General features: G+C 39.0%; 1 protein-coding gene across 1 annotated transcript in view; it reads right to left on the bottom strand.

Moving 5' to 3' along the window:
- Positions 1 to 6,349: 6,349 nt before the first annotated feature.
- The window catches only part of LOC149212131 (low molecular weight phosphotyrosine protein phosphatase-like), a 58,003-nt gene continuing 49,756 nt past the window's right edge, over positions 6,350 to 14,596 (bottom strand). Inside the window, exons 2-5 of the mRNA XM_089388569.1 lie at positions 7,287 to 7,433; positions 7,051 to 7,174; positions 6,593 to 6,809; positions 6,350 to 6,467 (exon numbers count right to left, since the gene is read on the bottom strand). Coding sequence (XP_089244695.1) covers positions 6,769 to 6,809; positions 7,051 to 7,174; positions 7,287 to 7,433 — 312 coding nt within the window. The 3' untranslated portion in view covers positions 6,350 to 6,467; positions 6,593 to 6,768. The remainder of the gene's footprint in view (positions 6,468 to 6,592; positions 6,810 to 7,050; positions 7,175 to 7,286; positions 7,434 to 14,596) is intronic.

Genomic DNA, 14,596 nt, shown 5'->3' with positions numbered 1-14,596 from the left:
GCTTATCAGAGGTATCCTCATAACAGTTGCAATGGGTGATCAACGCAAAGCAACAAGGACCATCGGTCAAGCACATTGGCCCTTCGGCCCATGGTAATGCACGCTATCGCAAATTAGAAAAACCAGAGGTCATTTCAAGAAACAAGGGGTTGTTTCCGATATGCGATTAATGACAAGTCGCTAATCAGAGAAAACCCCTCAAAGAAGGAAAGGCCGCAAGCACCCGAACCCGAAATATCATAAAATGCAATAGATATCGTTCTGATTCCATCAGAAGCGGGGTCCCACAAAAACCGGCAGGATATCAGAAGGGCTTTGAGTGGTAAGCAGTTTCAACCGAGTCCCGCCTGATGCCATACAATGTTTGCCACACGTCCAGCAGAAGAGAGAGAAAACCACTCACATCAGATGAGTAAACATAATGTTACTTATCTGCTTGATGTGGACAATGACCATCAGATTTGGAGGCTCCAGATCGACGAAGGAGACGTGATCCGATGGATGACCAGATTTGACGAGGTAAACAGGCACAGTTGTATAGGATTTGAATTCCGATGTGGAAAATGTGTTGACAGAAGTTCATGTTTTGCAGGCATTCTTGGAGTTAACGGAAGAAAACAGTCATTTCGAAAATGTCCAAGAGAACTGACACTCATCCGTTATGAAATAGGTGGCCACCTCCCTGTGAGGCGTTATTCAGTGACTGATTACGCAAAATAAATGGATTCAGATAGACAAAGGCAGGGGAATCAAAAAGCCAGGAAGCAGAAATGAACAGTCAGAAAGCAGATTGGCTTTAAAGCCACAAGTTGACAGAGCAAGCAGAACAAGTAGGTAGAGTCGAAAGCTGAGAGAAGAAGTCGAGCTGACCTATAGAAGCAAAGGCAGCATCGAGCCAAGATAAGATAGAGACAGAGAGATTCAGGGAGTCTGTGTACTCCAGAGAAGGCTTGAGAGGTTCAAGCGCACTCCTCTATAATGCTTGTCATGTATGAGTCTCAGATTGGGCTCATACTACTGTGACCAATAGAGGTCAAGAGTCAATAAGGAGAGTTTGTTTACTCCAGAGACTTGGGGGATCCAAGTACAGTCTTACTGATTTGTATCTGTTGGGTGAGACTCAAATTGAGCTCACCATTGTAAAAACTATGCTTTGAAAACATAATAGAGAGGCCACCACTGAAGGCTGGACTGGGAAACGTAGCCGAAGAGTATTGGGTGAACTCCTTATTAAACTTCTTGTATTTATATGTTTGCCTGCTATGTTTTCTTTAACTGCTTCATTTCCTGTGTATTTCGTAATCTTATCGATCCGTTGCATAAAATAACATAGGCACATCCATGCACATGAGTCTGTAACACCTTATTAATTGTATTAGATCAATTCCATATCAAGGGATGAATTAGGGATCCTTTTTATGACATGTATTTTCTCTCATGTAATATTTGATTTGATGTCCTGTATGAATAGGAAAGCAGAGTAATCCTAATTGAAATTATTACATAAAGTAGTGTGATTGAAATTTTTAGTGAATTGTTTGAGTCAGTACTAGATACAAGGACTTTGATATGTTTATGATCTTCAAGGAGAAGCACGGATTTATGGATGTGACCCTCCCAGGTAAATGTGTGGACTGATCAAGGACAATGATTTATGCTCTTGCCCCTGTCTAAGCTCCTAGGGTGAGGGATTGAGCCGAAGAGCTCTTGGGGTTGGGGGACCTCTATATTTAATAATGTATACCCCAGTTGGAATTTTTCTTTTCCATCCATCTATCCAATGTGTGTCAGTTGCTTGAGTTAGGTGTGATCCTTACCATTTATAGTAAGTGGCATCCCGCTCAAAATATAGATGTGGTTTTTCTACCACTGACTCATAAGGGTCATGTCGGGAAGATTAACATATTTTTCTCAGTTGTAGCATTGAGATCCCTGCTAGAAAAGTTTCCTAGGTTCTATCATTAAGCTCCCCATTGGCAGAGTTTCCTAGGTTGTAGCATTGATCTCCCGGTTGGTAGAGTTTACGGGGTTGTAACATTGAGCTCCCTGCTAGTAGATTTTCCCTGGTTGTAGCATTGAGATCCCCACTGGCAGAGTTTTGTCAGGTTTTATCATTGGACTCCCCATTGGCATATATTTCTGGATTGTAGCATGGGATCCCTGCTAGCAAAGATTCATGGTTAGTAGCATTGAGATCCCCACTGGTAGAAATTCATGGGTAGTAGAATTGGGCTCCCCACTGGTAGATGATTTCTCAGTTGTAGCAGAGAATCCCCACTGGTGATTATGGGTGGTTGCATAGGATCCCCAATAGATAGAGGGTGGTAGCATGCTTTACCATATGATTTCAATTATTTCTTCTTTTAGATTCGAGAGTCTTCATAATATGAGCAGAGATGAAATTGATTTGATATTTGAGATGGGTCACATGTTGCACTTGGTAATTTCTCCCTAGTTGAAAGGAAGTGCTAATTTTGGTAGCTCGGGGACAAATTCCCTCCTTTGGACAATCTTCCTCATCACGAAATACCCCTCCAAGACCTTGGAAGAATTTAATTTGGATAAGGAAAAATATATTTTTAATATGGTAGAGCTTAAATTTTTGATAGATTTTTTTCTTGCTTTTACAGCAGGTATTCTAGCTATCAAATTAGGTCAAGCACTGTATGACTGCTGATTTTTTCTGCTTTTCTTGGCCTGGCCGATGGCCAGGCCAAGAAAAGCAGAAAAAATCAGTCATACAGAACTATTTTTTACGAAATGAACAATACAATTGACTGGATTGTTCTTTATCCAACTGAATAATGGCAATATTCATTATATTGCCGATACAATCTGTACATACTATGATATACACCTTTACTCCACCATTCATTTTGTTACACATGAACTCTTCCATCTTGGAGAGATGGCTGAGCGGACCAAAGCGGCGGATTGCTAATCCATAGTACAGATCATCCGTACCGAGGGTTCGAATCCCTCTCTCTCCGTTCGTCCACTATTGATCCTGAAAACGAATAACCCTGAATCTTTCTACGGAACGGAAAAGGCCCATTAACCTAGAGACTTCCTATTTTTACCTTTTTTTTCATTGCATAGCACAAAATGATAAAGTTATCATTTTGACTGAGCATTTGAACTCAGTATTTTATTTTTTTCCCGCAGTGCAGTAAAGTATTACTGTTTATGGAACAGTAATAGCTCCACTCTTTAGTAGAAAAATGATATTTTTTCATCAAGGAATATTTCCGAGAAATACAGTTTGTTTCTGTATCTTCCTACTATTCCTCCGAATCGATCTTGCTGGTACATATAATTCATAGTAATATGTAAGGGACTGATATACATCATCTCTCTCTTTGATGAAAGGTTCTGCTAATTCATATTCATTACCAAAAAGCCTGAATTCAATTTCTTTATCTATATCCTCAATTTTTGGAAATTTATGAAGTTCTTCCATCAATACCTGATCGATAAAACGACAAAATCCTTCAAATTGTATCTTACCAAATTCAGGGATTGTAAACGCTCCCTCATTTTCAGGCCAACCAAGATCGGATATAGCTGGTTTTCCGCGAAATCTATTTCAGTAGAGCGTGCGTATAATATGGCCCGAGGTAGAGCACTCAATGGGCTAGGGTGGCCCAAAGCTTGACCAACCCCAAGGAAACTCTGAGTACAGGCTTAATCAATCGTACAGACAAACTTCGGGTGCTAAGATTCAGAGTCGAGAGGGAAACAGCCCAGATCGTACGCTAAGGTCCCTAAGCAATCGCTTAGTGGAAAAGGAAGTGATCGAGCGATGACAACCAGGAGGTGGCACAGAGCTTATATTGTGCTCTCCCACAACCCCGTTTTCACGGTTTAGGCTGCTCCCATTTCGCTCTCCGCTACTACGGGAATCGCTTTTGCTAGACTACGGATGTTACCTGGGACTAGCTCACCCACTTGGCTTGGATCCTTTAAACCACTTGGCTGGGACTACTACTTTCACACACTTAGCCATTGACTCTGCTCACCCACTTGGATGGGCTACTTGGCTTGGCCTTGGATACCGGGATGCTTGCTGGCTGGAATAATGAAGAGGTAGGTTTTTATCCAATATGGAAAAAAGGAGGGGGAGGGAGGGAACGGTAATAAATACCAGGACTTATTAATATTTGATTAACTATGACTCTGTAAATCCCATTTACTACAAATGTTCCATGGGAATTCATTAAAGGAATATTTCCGAGAAATACAGTTTGTTTCTGTATCTTCCTACTATTCCTCTGAATCGATCTTGCTGGTACATATAATTCAGAGTAATATGTAAGGGACTGATATACAGCATCTCTCTCTTTGATGAAAGGTTCTGCTAATTCATATTCATTACCAAAAAGCCTGAATTCAATTTCTTTATCTATATCCTCAATTTTTGGAAATTTATGAAGTTCTTCCATCAATCCCTGATCGATAAAACGACAAAATCAGGTGATCCCAATATCATGGTATGTTTACCATATAATAACAAAGTTAACAGATCTCAACCAATACAATAGTTTCTATGGCTACACAGACCATTGATGATACTTCCAAAACCACGCCAAAAGAAACCCTTTTAGGAACGACCTTAAAACCGCTTAATTCAGAATATGGTAAAGTAGCTCCTGAATTGGACACCCTTAGAAGCATATAAATACAAGTCAAGTGAAACTCATTTAGGCATCATTATCAAGCATCTTGTTCTTCTCTCTTCTTTAATTTGGCTTGCATAGGTTTGAGGTTGGTTCACGAAATTCGTTCATAAAGGTCTAAAATTGCAGGATCCAAGCTCACACATGTGAACTTGGGATTTTGGTCTAGGGCCATAGGGTTGGAATAAGGAAATATCAGTTGTATATCCATGCAAGTAAGGCTTCTCCATATGGCTATATATTTGTGGCGACACACATGGTCACTAGCTTCATGCCATTATGAACTAGGTTTTTGATAACTGTTGTCCGCAGATTTTGATCATTGATCACATGGTGGGAAAATATGATATGAAGCAGATCTATCTATTAGGATAATCTCTCAGATATTGTTTGGTTTGTTTTTCCAGATAGTATTGTGATTGAAGAATTTGATCATTGTACTCTCTCTTTGCGGAACATGTTATGACAATCTAATAAGAAGAATAATTTGGAAGGGATTTCTCTCTTATGGGTTTTTTCCTTGTTCTCCAACCAAATCATGGTGTCTCTATGATTTTCTTCTGAAATTCCTTTTATTATTTTGCTGCATAGTTGAAATTATTGTTCTTTCTACATATTTTTTACTAAAGTTATGACTAGCATTTGCACCAAATGTTGCAAAGGAAACGCCGTAAGGCATAAATTGAGGAGCAATGGCAACATAGGAATAGGAAAATCTAAATAAGATGCAGAAATGTGCATAAACTGAGGAGCAATAGTGACATAGGAATATGCAAATCTAAATAAGATGCAGAAATGTGCATAAATTGAAGAGCAATGGCGACATAGGGATAGGAAAATCTAAAAAAGATGCAGAAATGTAACAATCAACATCTGGGGACATTTGTCCCCACGTCGCACCTCCTTTAATAAAAGCTCTGTCACGATGGTGCACATGCAAGCCTATACAACTTGTACCAAATTTCAGTTCAGGATTGCGTTGACAACAAAGAGCCACCTAGAAAAATTCTTTGTTTCTGTTTGAGTTAAAACTGTTTTCATGGTGTACACCCAGTTTGGATACCAGCTGTCCAGAAGAGCACGTTTCATTGTATTTTCCTTCATTTCCGGTATAACCAGAATCACCACTGGAATTCACATGGAAAAACAATTCAGTCTCTATCAACGCCATTAAATGCAATACACATATTAGATATAGGTGCAGAGTCTCTATCATCTCATGTTGGCAGAAGCAGTAAAAATGATTTCAATTATTGAGAAGTAAATCAGTCATCTAATCCAATCTAGCACAAAATTAACACTCATGGCATCCATCAACATCATGGATTGGTTAAATTTGCAGGTATGGATCCTCCCATATTTTGCTATTTCTTGCTATTTCATGACCCTTCACAGTTTAAAAAATTGATATTTTATGGACGTTGTAATATTAGCAGCCAATCAAATTTGAAATGAATTAATACAATCAAACAGAATATGTAGCCCACATTCTGTCCAAATACGATTTACAGGTTCTGGATTCATAAACCAAAGAAATTTGCAAGTCCAAAGGAGGCTCTTTGAAAATGCTTCAATTGACTTTGTAAGAATGTTGATATTCATTTGTTATTGTATTAAAAATGGCTGATTCGAGCATGTGAATCCTCACTTTGGGGGTCATCATGTCTCTTACATATGCAAATGGCAACTGATCCCGAGGATCGAAGATTTCTAATTCATTGAATAACAGGCAAGAAAATAGCTTTATTGGAAGGGTGTGCTTTCTCAATATCAGTGCAGTATCAGCCACATCTGTAATGCGAACAACAACACACAAAATCAAAAAATCAGTTACAGAGAGAACCAACCTCAAAACAAATCTCAGATGCTATCACACTAAAACTTCACCATAATTGAGCAAAGTTGAGTTCTCATACCACTGTTGTAGGAAGCTTTTCAGAGCTCCAAGGTTGCAAGCCATTGGCACAGTAATTGTCCATTTGATATCTCACAGCTACTTTGCTCCCCCACTTTCTCCATCTGACTATAAAAATGGCTTCCTCCATGGTATGAGTATCACAGGGAAACGATAAAGAATACCAAATATAAACAATTACCTGGGAAAAGCAATAAAGGCCTTGTGTGTTGGGGGCACTGAAGGAGAATTGTCAATATGTCAGCTACAAAATATATCCATCCCATGTTATTAATTTATATTTGCACACAACTTAGAAACTAATTAGAAGCATATGTTAACAATAACATAGACAAACTTTAATGTACATTTTGCTGAATTTAACAATAGTATTGGCTTATTAGATTCTGTTTGGAACAACTTAGCAAATGAAACTGAAAATTTTGGGAGTTTTATATGCCATTTATGCTTTTTATTTACCTTTGTTCTGCTTGTGCATTGCAAGTATTAGATCAAACTCTTTAAAGTCTGTAGGTGATATAGAAGTTATCTCTATTCCACGTTTCTTGGCTGCATTCTTCATCTTGGGATCTGCAGGATCGCCCTTCAAATAATTTCAACATATTAATACGTGATACCTATTTATTGCAGTATAATACAAAAAAAATTAAAATGCCAATTCAATTAGCCTTGACCTATGATAAGCTGGAACCTACTTCATTGTAGTCAATAGTTGCAGCAGAGTCAATTTCGAATGCTGATGTCAATCCCCTTTTCTGCACAGCATCACGAAATACAGCCTCTGCAGTGAGACTCCGACAAATGTTGCCTTCCAAGAACAAGAATAAAAAGAGATTATTTTCCTGGAGAGATTAGCAAATATTTTTTCAACTACTTAAGATATCTAAACTTGCAATGCTTTTATCATCCCCAATTGTAACAATAGGAGCCGATAACAAATCATTATCCTTGACAAATCAGATAATAATTTTTCCACAGCTAATAATCATTATCCTTCTTGACATTGATATGCATCACGGCCCTGAAAAAGCAATCATGAGCATTGAGATATCAACGGTAACTGGTTACTAGAATTTCTGCTTTGTAAAGGAATGAAGTAATGCATCTAGAATTTCTGCTTTTAAAGGACTGAAGTAATGCATAACTCTACATGAAATATTTAGTTACCATGAATTGGTAATTATTCTACAAAGTTTTTATGAAGAAGTTTATAGTGGATACTATCTCATGTGATTGTTCTTTTTGTTCCATTTTCTACTGGCAAGTTGAACTCATGATTAAATATTAAAAAATGTGTATCATTATAAACTCAACAACTTATGTAAACATGAAGCAGGCTCACATATTTAAATAAAACTGAAATGCATCACTCAGCACTAAAAACAGAAAGATGGAAACCAAATCCTTGGCCCTGGATTCCACTAAAATGTTTCAGCTAGATTTAATGACTAAAGACACAAACATTGAGTGCAGAGAGCATAATGAGCCACACTCCTTGGTGACCAGCTCTGTTTTGACATGAAACTGACAACTAGAAACACACAAAAATAATCTAGAAAATACATACTATGGAGAGACCTTATGGAAGCAGTAAATTGACCATTGAGCTTAGAAAGTTCGGGCAATTGGAAGTAGCAAACAAAGTGATCATGTCAAGAGTCGGACCCTTGTTTCAATGGCCCTCCGCACATGCCAACCTTTGATTTGATTTCTTCCTTAGAAGCAGAAGGCTTATTTGATAAATGATAAGCCCTAGTCCATTAAGATTGATCATCAAAGCATCTACTTTCAGGGGTTGTATGATGGGGAAAATAGTTGAGACAAAGCCAAGGCATTTTTGAGGTGAGATTTCCCTTCCCCTCTCTTCCACATCCAAGGCTGGGCCTTGATGTAATGCTCCAAGTTACCATAAATAACTAGAAAAATACTAAATACATCAAATATAGAAAGGCAGTGTGGCTCAAAAGTATAATAATGATGAGACACATCTACATCTCTTTAGAAATAGGAAAATATCTCTTAATAACCAAAATATTGAAATATCATACACAACTGTGTGAGAATGGCTATAATAATCTCTTGTATATAGTAATTAGGCCCTCCTTATTCATGAGGACCTAGTTTCCCGTTAATGTACCATTTCTTTATCTTGTGTCATCATGGAAAAGTTGTACCCTAACTAACAACCTGTTGTGCTCTACAACAGCCCCCCATTTCATATCATTTTTACTTATAAACATTAACGTATGAAATGGGTCCCTTTAAAATTTGATTTGGTATCAATGCTATTATAATCCAAACAAGTCCAAATAAATGAATAAATGCACTTTATAAAACTTTTTGGGCAAAACCCTTAAAAGAAATCACGTAATGATTTGTCATTGCGATAAAGCGATCGCAAGATCGCATATCGCAATGACACATGAATTATAATTAAGCACCCCGAAGTTTTCAGCCGATGCGCATTCCGCGCATTCAGTGATCGGCGATATTCCATGTACATGTTATAATGCCCCATGCCAATAGTCCCGATGCGATACACATTTGGCAAATTCGGCGATCGGCGACACGCTACAACATTGGTGATGTTCCCAAAAGACTTGTCCCGATGCGATGCGCAATCGGGAATCGGGTATCGCGGCAATCTCACCCAAGTCTTATTGCGCTCAAAGCTTTTCGCCGATGCGATATCGCATTCGACGATCGGTGATATCCAATACACACCATTAAAGCACACTAATTACATCCCCGATTGCGATCCGATAAAGCACGGTTTTCAACGAAGAGTCGTTAAGTGATGGGATGGAGCAATTCATTTGTAATAAAGGCTTGATCTCTCACGCAATCCTTCATCTACGCTCAACCGCCAAAACGTCCATTGCAGGCTTAAGTGAATCGTTCACCCGAATAATGATATAATGGGCATTTAAGGAATGACGGAGTAAAAACGGCTAATTAATAAGATCATGTCCTAAAATCTTTTCACGGATTGTATACACGCCCATTTTAAAAGCTAAATCCTTCAGTTACGCATCTATTCATATATGCTGTATCACTTAAGAGTTTTTCATCGCTATCTCTGTGTATTACGCCCAATTGCCTCCTTGTGCAGAATTCATTCACAGAAGCTAGACTTGAGAAGATGGGAAAGAAGTCCAAGAAGACTGCAGGTGGTTCTGCAACACCAACTGCAGGACAAGCGGCCGCAAACAAGAAGAAGGGACTAATATCCGATACCACATGCACGGGGCTCACCAGAGTGACTTGGAAGGGCACTTATAACCTAATTGAAGCTGAGCAACCACAAAGGATAGTGACAGAAGCTAGTGTGGACTTACTCAAGAAGTCTGATGCGACTCTCAAAGATTTGGCCGACTCTTTCCTTCACAGGATAGCAGCCAGAGATCAAATTCTCCCTTATACAGACGTTGTGCGATGGGCGATTGAAGAAATCCCCATATTGGACAGGACTTTTAATACAAGAGATGGGAGGAATTTCGGACCATTCAAGCCAGAAGACCTAAGGCAAATGTATCATTTGCCTGAACCAGAAAAAATATATAACAAAGACTTCTTGGAGAAGTTCGCAAGCGAGAATGAGATCGAATCTGAACCTATCAAGGATTGGAGGCAAAATCCCAACAAACACAAGCACGAATCCTCCGGTAGGTACGCGGTCGATTCTTTAGCTTCTCCTTATTGTTATGCGGGGATTATGATGTGTAGGCTGTGGGGATTGCATGATTCTGCCAATTTTACCATTGAAATGGTTCCTTTAATGGAGGCAGCAGTAAATAGTTGGATTATGGATTGGGCTACTATTCTTTCCGATAAATTAGCAGTAGTTGTTCGTGATTTTAGGTCTCAGTCTGTTGTTTCAGAAAGGAAAATGCCCCCGTTCTACTATAGTGCATATATCTTAGACACTCTTTGTTTCAATTCCGAATTTCCTGTTCTCGGGTGGAGGTGGACTGCACAAGACCCTTCACCCATTCATATATATCATCAAAAATTGTGGAAGTCTTCTTATAAAGACCACCTGTATCAAATCTGTAATGGTTTCATGGTGCCCATTTACTATTCCATTTTTGATAAACCCATTTCAAAAATTTCCTATCAAGCTTCCTTTGATTTACCAGCAGTAGCAAGTTGGTTTGGAGAAGAAAATTTCACCTACATCATAGTTTTCGGCAGCAAAGCCGACCCACATGTTCTTCCTCTTTATGTTCCAGATAAGCTGCTAGCAAGGGAGATTGCATATCAAATCATGGCTGAGAGTACTACACAGACTCTCAAAATAGAAAAGAAGAAAGGATGGCCATCTTTTCCCTTCAGATGTGGTGTTTATACCCTGCATGATCTTAAACATGCAGAGAAGGAAGCCACGAAGCTCCAGTATTTAACGCTGGCCACGATCCCAAACAGACCATACGACCCAAAAAAGACTGCTTACAATGCATTAGAGCAGGCCAAATTAACAAGGTTTGAGCATCAGAAAAACATGTTTGATGACCTGTTCGTTGCCTCTGAAACAATAGATCATGTTAAAGAACTCGCTAGGATGCGATATAATGATGAGGGATTAACTGAGTTCAATAAACTCAGAGAACAGAGGTTGCAAACTCTGCCTCTGCATTTACTGGCAACATCCCCAACAACATCATCAAGCTGACCTGTTCAAGAATAGGAGGAGCAGCTGAGAAAAGAGCAGGCAGAAAGGCTAAAGAAAGAACAAGCCGAGAAACAACATAAAATACAAATGGAACAAGAAGAAAGAAGGAAGAAAGAACTGGCAGATAGGCAGAAAAGGGAGCAAGAAGAACAGAAAAAGAAGGAACGGGAAGAAAAACAGAGGAGAGAAAAAGAGGAGCAGCAGAGGAAAGAGCAAGAGAAAGAGCAGCAGAAGCAAACCACCAATGTAGACACTACTATAGACCCCAATTTATTACAAGAATGGCAGCAATTTCACTCCATCATCAGTGGATTGGAATGTTCGAAAGATGGGGATAATTCTAAGACGAATGATACGCAGGATGTCACCTCTCCTCAGGTTCTAAGTGGAACCAGCGGCCCACCAAGTTCTAAAGAAGTTGAAGTTATTCCAAAAGACCCCTCTGACCAAATTATTCTACAGATAGAAGATATTCCGCCATTGGATGTTTTCTACAGCCCAAGACACAGGGCAGTTGTAAAGCGGTCAAGGAAGAGATGAAGGATTGATCAACCTTCTATCTTCCCCGAACAAACGGTCACGGGTAATGTAGTATGGAAGGAGGAAATGGATCCCTCCGATGACTTAACAAAGCTATCACAGTATGCAGGCGCTTATTCGGTGGCAACAATTGACAAAGCATCGGAGGTGAGCCTTCTATTGAAGAATAAGGACCAGGAAATCTTTGCGTTACAAGCAGAATTGGTTGAAACCAGGCAAAAGGTAGCACAAGTCGAAGAACAGTTGCTGCCGCAACAGCAAGAGAACAATCAGTTGACTCAGCAATTGCAAGCAGAAAGGCAAAGGATTGATCAGGGTGCGATCCAGAAACAAAAAGAATTGTCGGAGGCGTTGGAAAATTTGAGAATGGCAAATGAGCAAATGATAAAGACCAAAGATGAACAGATTGCTCAAATGTCATCGCAGCTGGAAAAGATGAAGGGTGCATCGCAGGTAAAAGAGTTTAAAACAGAGGCATTATTGATAAACAATGCGTTGATAGCTCAAGGCAAACTCTTATGTCAACAGATGGATCAAGCTGAGTCCCTATGTGAGCTAACTATAGCGATAAATCAACAGGTGGAAAAGGCCAGGACTGAACTAGATCAAGCGGACGAGGCCATTACTGCACATCTTGACTGGCAAGATACTGATTTGGGAAAAGCAACAAAATTGCCCAGGATTAATGAAACACAGAAAGATATTCTTTTCACAGAATGGCACACTCAAGTGATGAAAGCAGAAAGGGCGGCTTCAAGATGTAAAACAACCGCCAGCAATCTAGTGGATCTAGTCAATAACACTCTTTACCTGGCTAATATGATTTCTCAATGTACACCGGGAAAGATAACAACTCCAAATGCATTAGAGCAAACATGCTACCCTGAATTAGAAGAAAAAGGAAGATTAATCGCTGGAGTTAAAAGATTGTCCTTAGATGCATATTGGCTCTTTTTAATCAAGCCACATACACAGAGATCTGCCCTAAAATGCCTTACGGACGCAATCGGGTGTATAATTCCCGATATCCAAGATGCCACCTATGTTGCACAGCTCAGTTCGCGCCTCAACAAACCTCCGGAAGTTGAGCCAATGCTTGCAATTAATCAACTCAGATTCAAAGGAAAGCAGCCGACTTAATGAGTCACCCTCCCGCTTGCCAGATCACCAGCCAAAACATGATCAAGAGTTATTGATACCAGCTTAGTAGGATTTCTGTTTAAGTAGATATTTAAATTAGATTAGTATTTATAGACCCTTTCATTGTTTTGGAAAGGGTCGTAAAATTTTGTAACAGACTTAATAGGCTGAAGTTTGCACTATTGTGCTTCAATCACTATTCTTTTATGAAATTGGACCAGTTGTTCTGAATTCGACATCAAATTTTTTTTTATGCAATTGCGCACTATTGCCTTTGTTGAGGACGATTTCTGTGTTGAAGGAAGAACTGCTAATAGCGATTGATATTTGGGAATGTGCTGCAGCTCATATGGTACTTTTATCTACGTCTGAAGTCATTCTTTTTATATGAATTGTTATGCTATATATTCTTGCTATTATTGAATACATGCATGCGCTATAACAGCAAATCTCTATCTCAGCCCACTATTGGATGTTTTGTGATTTGCATTTCTTTTAATTATGTATGTAACAATGATATAAATGATAGTGTAGTAATTTCGCTGTTATCGCTTTGTGTAACTATTTATGCACAGCAATCTTGAACAATTTAATATCTATGTTTGAAGACAGAGTCATCTATATGCCTGTCTAAAAGCTCAGATCATCAAACGCTACACTTTAGAGATCGATAAAACCCCGGGGTAGACTATAGTTATTATATTTCTGCCGATAGTTGTAGTTATTCGCTTATCACTAGCATAATCTATAAGTCGTGCATCCATCCCATTTTATCCATTTTTGGGAAACTGGTCCCATTATCCCCAGTCGGAGCCACTATTTCAAACGGAAAAGGAGCTGTACTAAGGTCCGGACCGGGTGGTTTCCCCTATGTTGTTGCAGCGATTTTCGAGGCATCAACACAACCTCAGCTACCCCGCAGCTTCCACCCAATAAAGAGTTGGCATTTAACCCCTAGACTCCATGCTAATTTCTCTAGCAATTTTACTCAGATCAGATCTGGTTTTATCGTAAAAAATGCCAGGATTTTGTCAATAGTTGGTCCTTAAACAACAATGAAAATATTTAATAGTATTTCTGTGCTCGGTATAAATATTTAAGGCCGTTAAAAATATATTATCGTAGAGTTATTGTCGGTATGACTATTACTTACCTTGATGGGACTTTGAGAATCTGAAAACGCGTAGAGAACCGCAAACTGAAAGCTCTTGGATAAACCAAAAATATGTCATAGATGGAATGGCAATGGGCATGATAAGCAGCGTGCCTATTGTGGCAATCAAAGCTATTCCTCCTATGAGTTCCAAAATAAATCTAAGCATTGTTGTTTGATAAAGCTAACACCACTAATAGTTCCTGGGCAGCTCAACCGGTGGTGGATTTCCTATAAAGTCTTATGTAAAGTTTGTGGTCAAAAATCCTTAATTAACTTTGTGGACAGTGTGTGGGAGCATGCATAAATTCACCTAAAAGTTATAGTGGTAGTAGTCACAATTGACTCCATGTCATGCGAATTCAAACCTGTACTCGGCTTAGTTGCTGATTCCTTTATATATATATATATATATATATATATATATATATATATATATATAAGCAGCTGCTAAAACACTCTGATGATGTATCAAGGATCTAACAATGATAGGACAAGGG

This window comes from Pinus tabuliformis, chromosome 1_1 (genome assembly GCF_031772625.1).
Source record: "Pinus tabuliformis cultivar Carrire ecotype Pingquan chromosome 1_1, CPIR1, whole genome shotgun sequence".
In the NCBI taxonomy this organism is placed as follows: domain Eukaryota; kingdom Viridiplantae; phylum Streptophyta; class Pinopsida; order Pinales; family Pinaceae; genus Pinus; species Pinus tabuliformis.
This window is presented reverse-complemented; position numbering and strand designations above follow the sequence as displayed.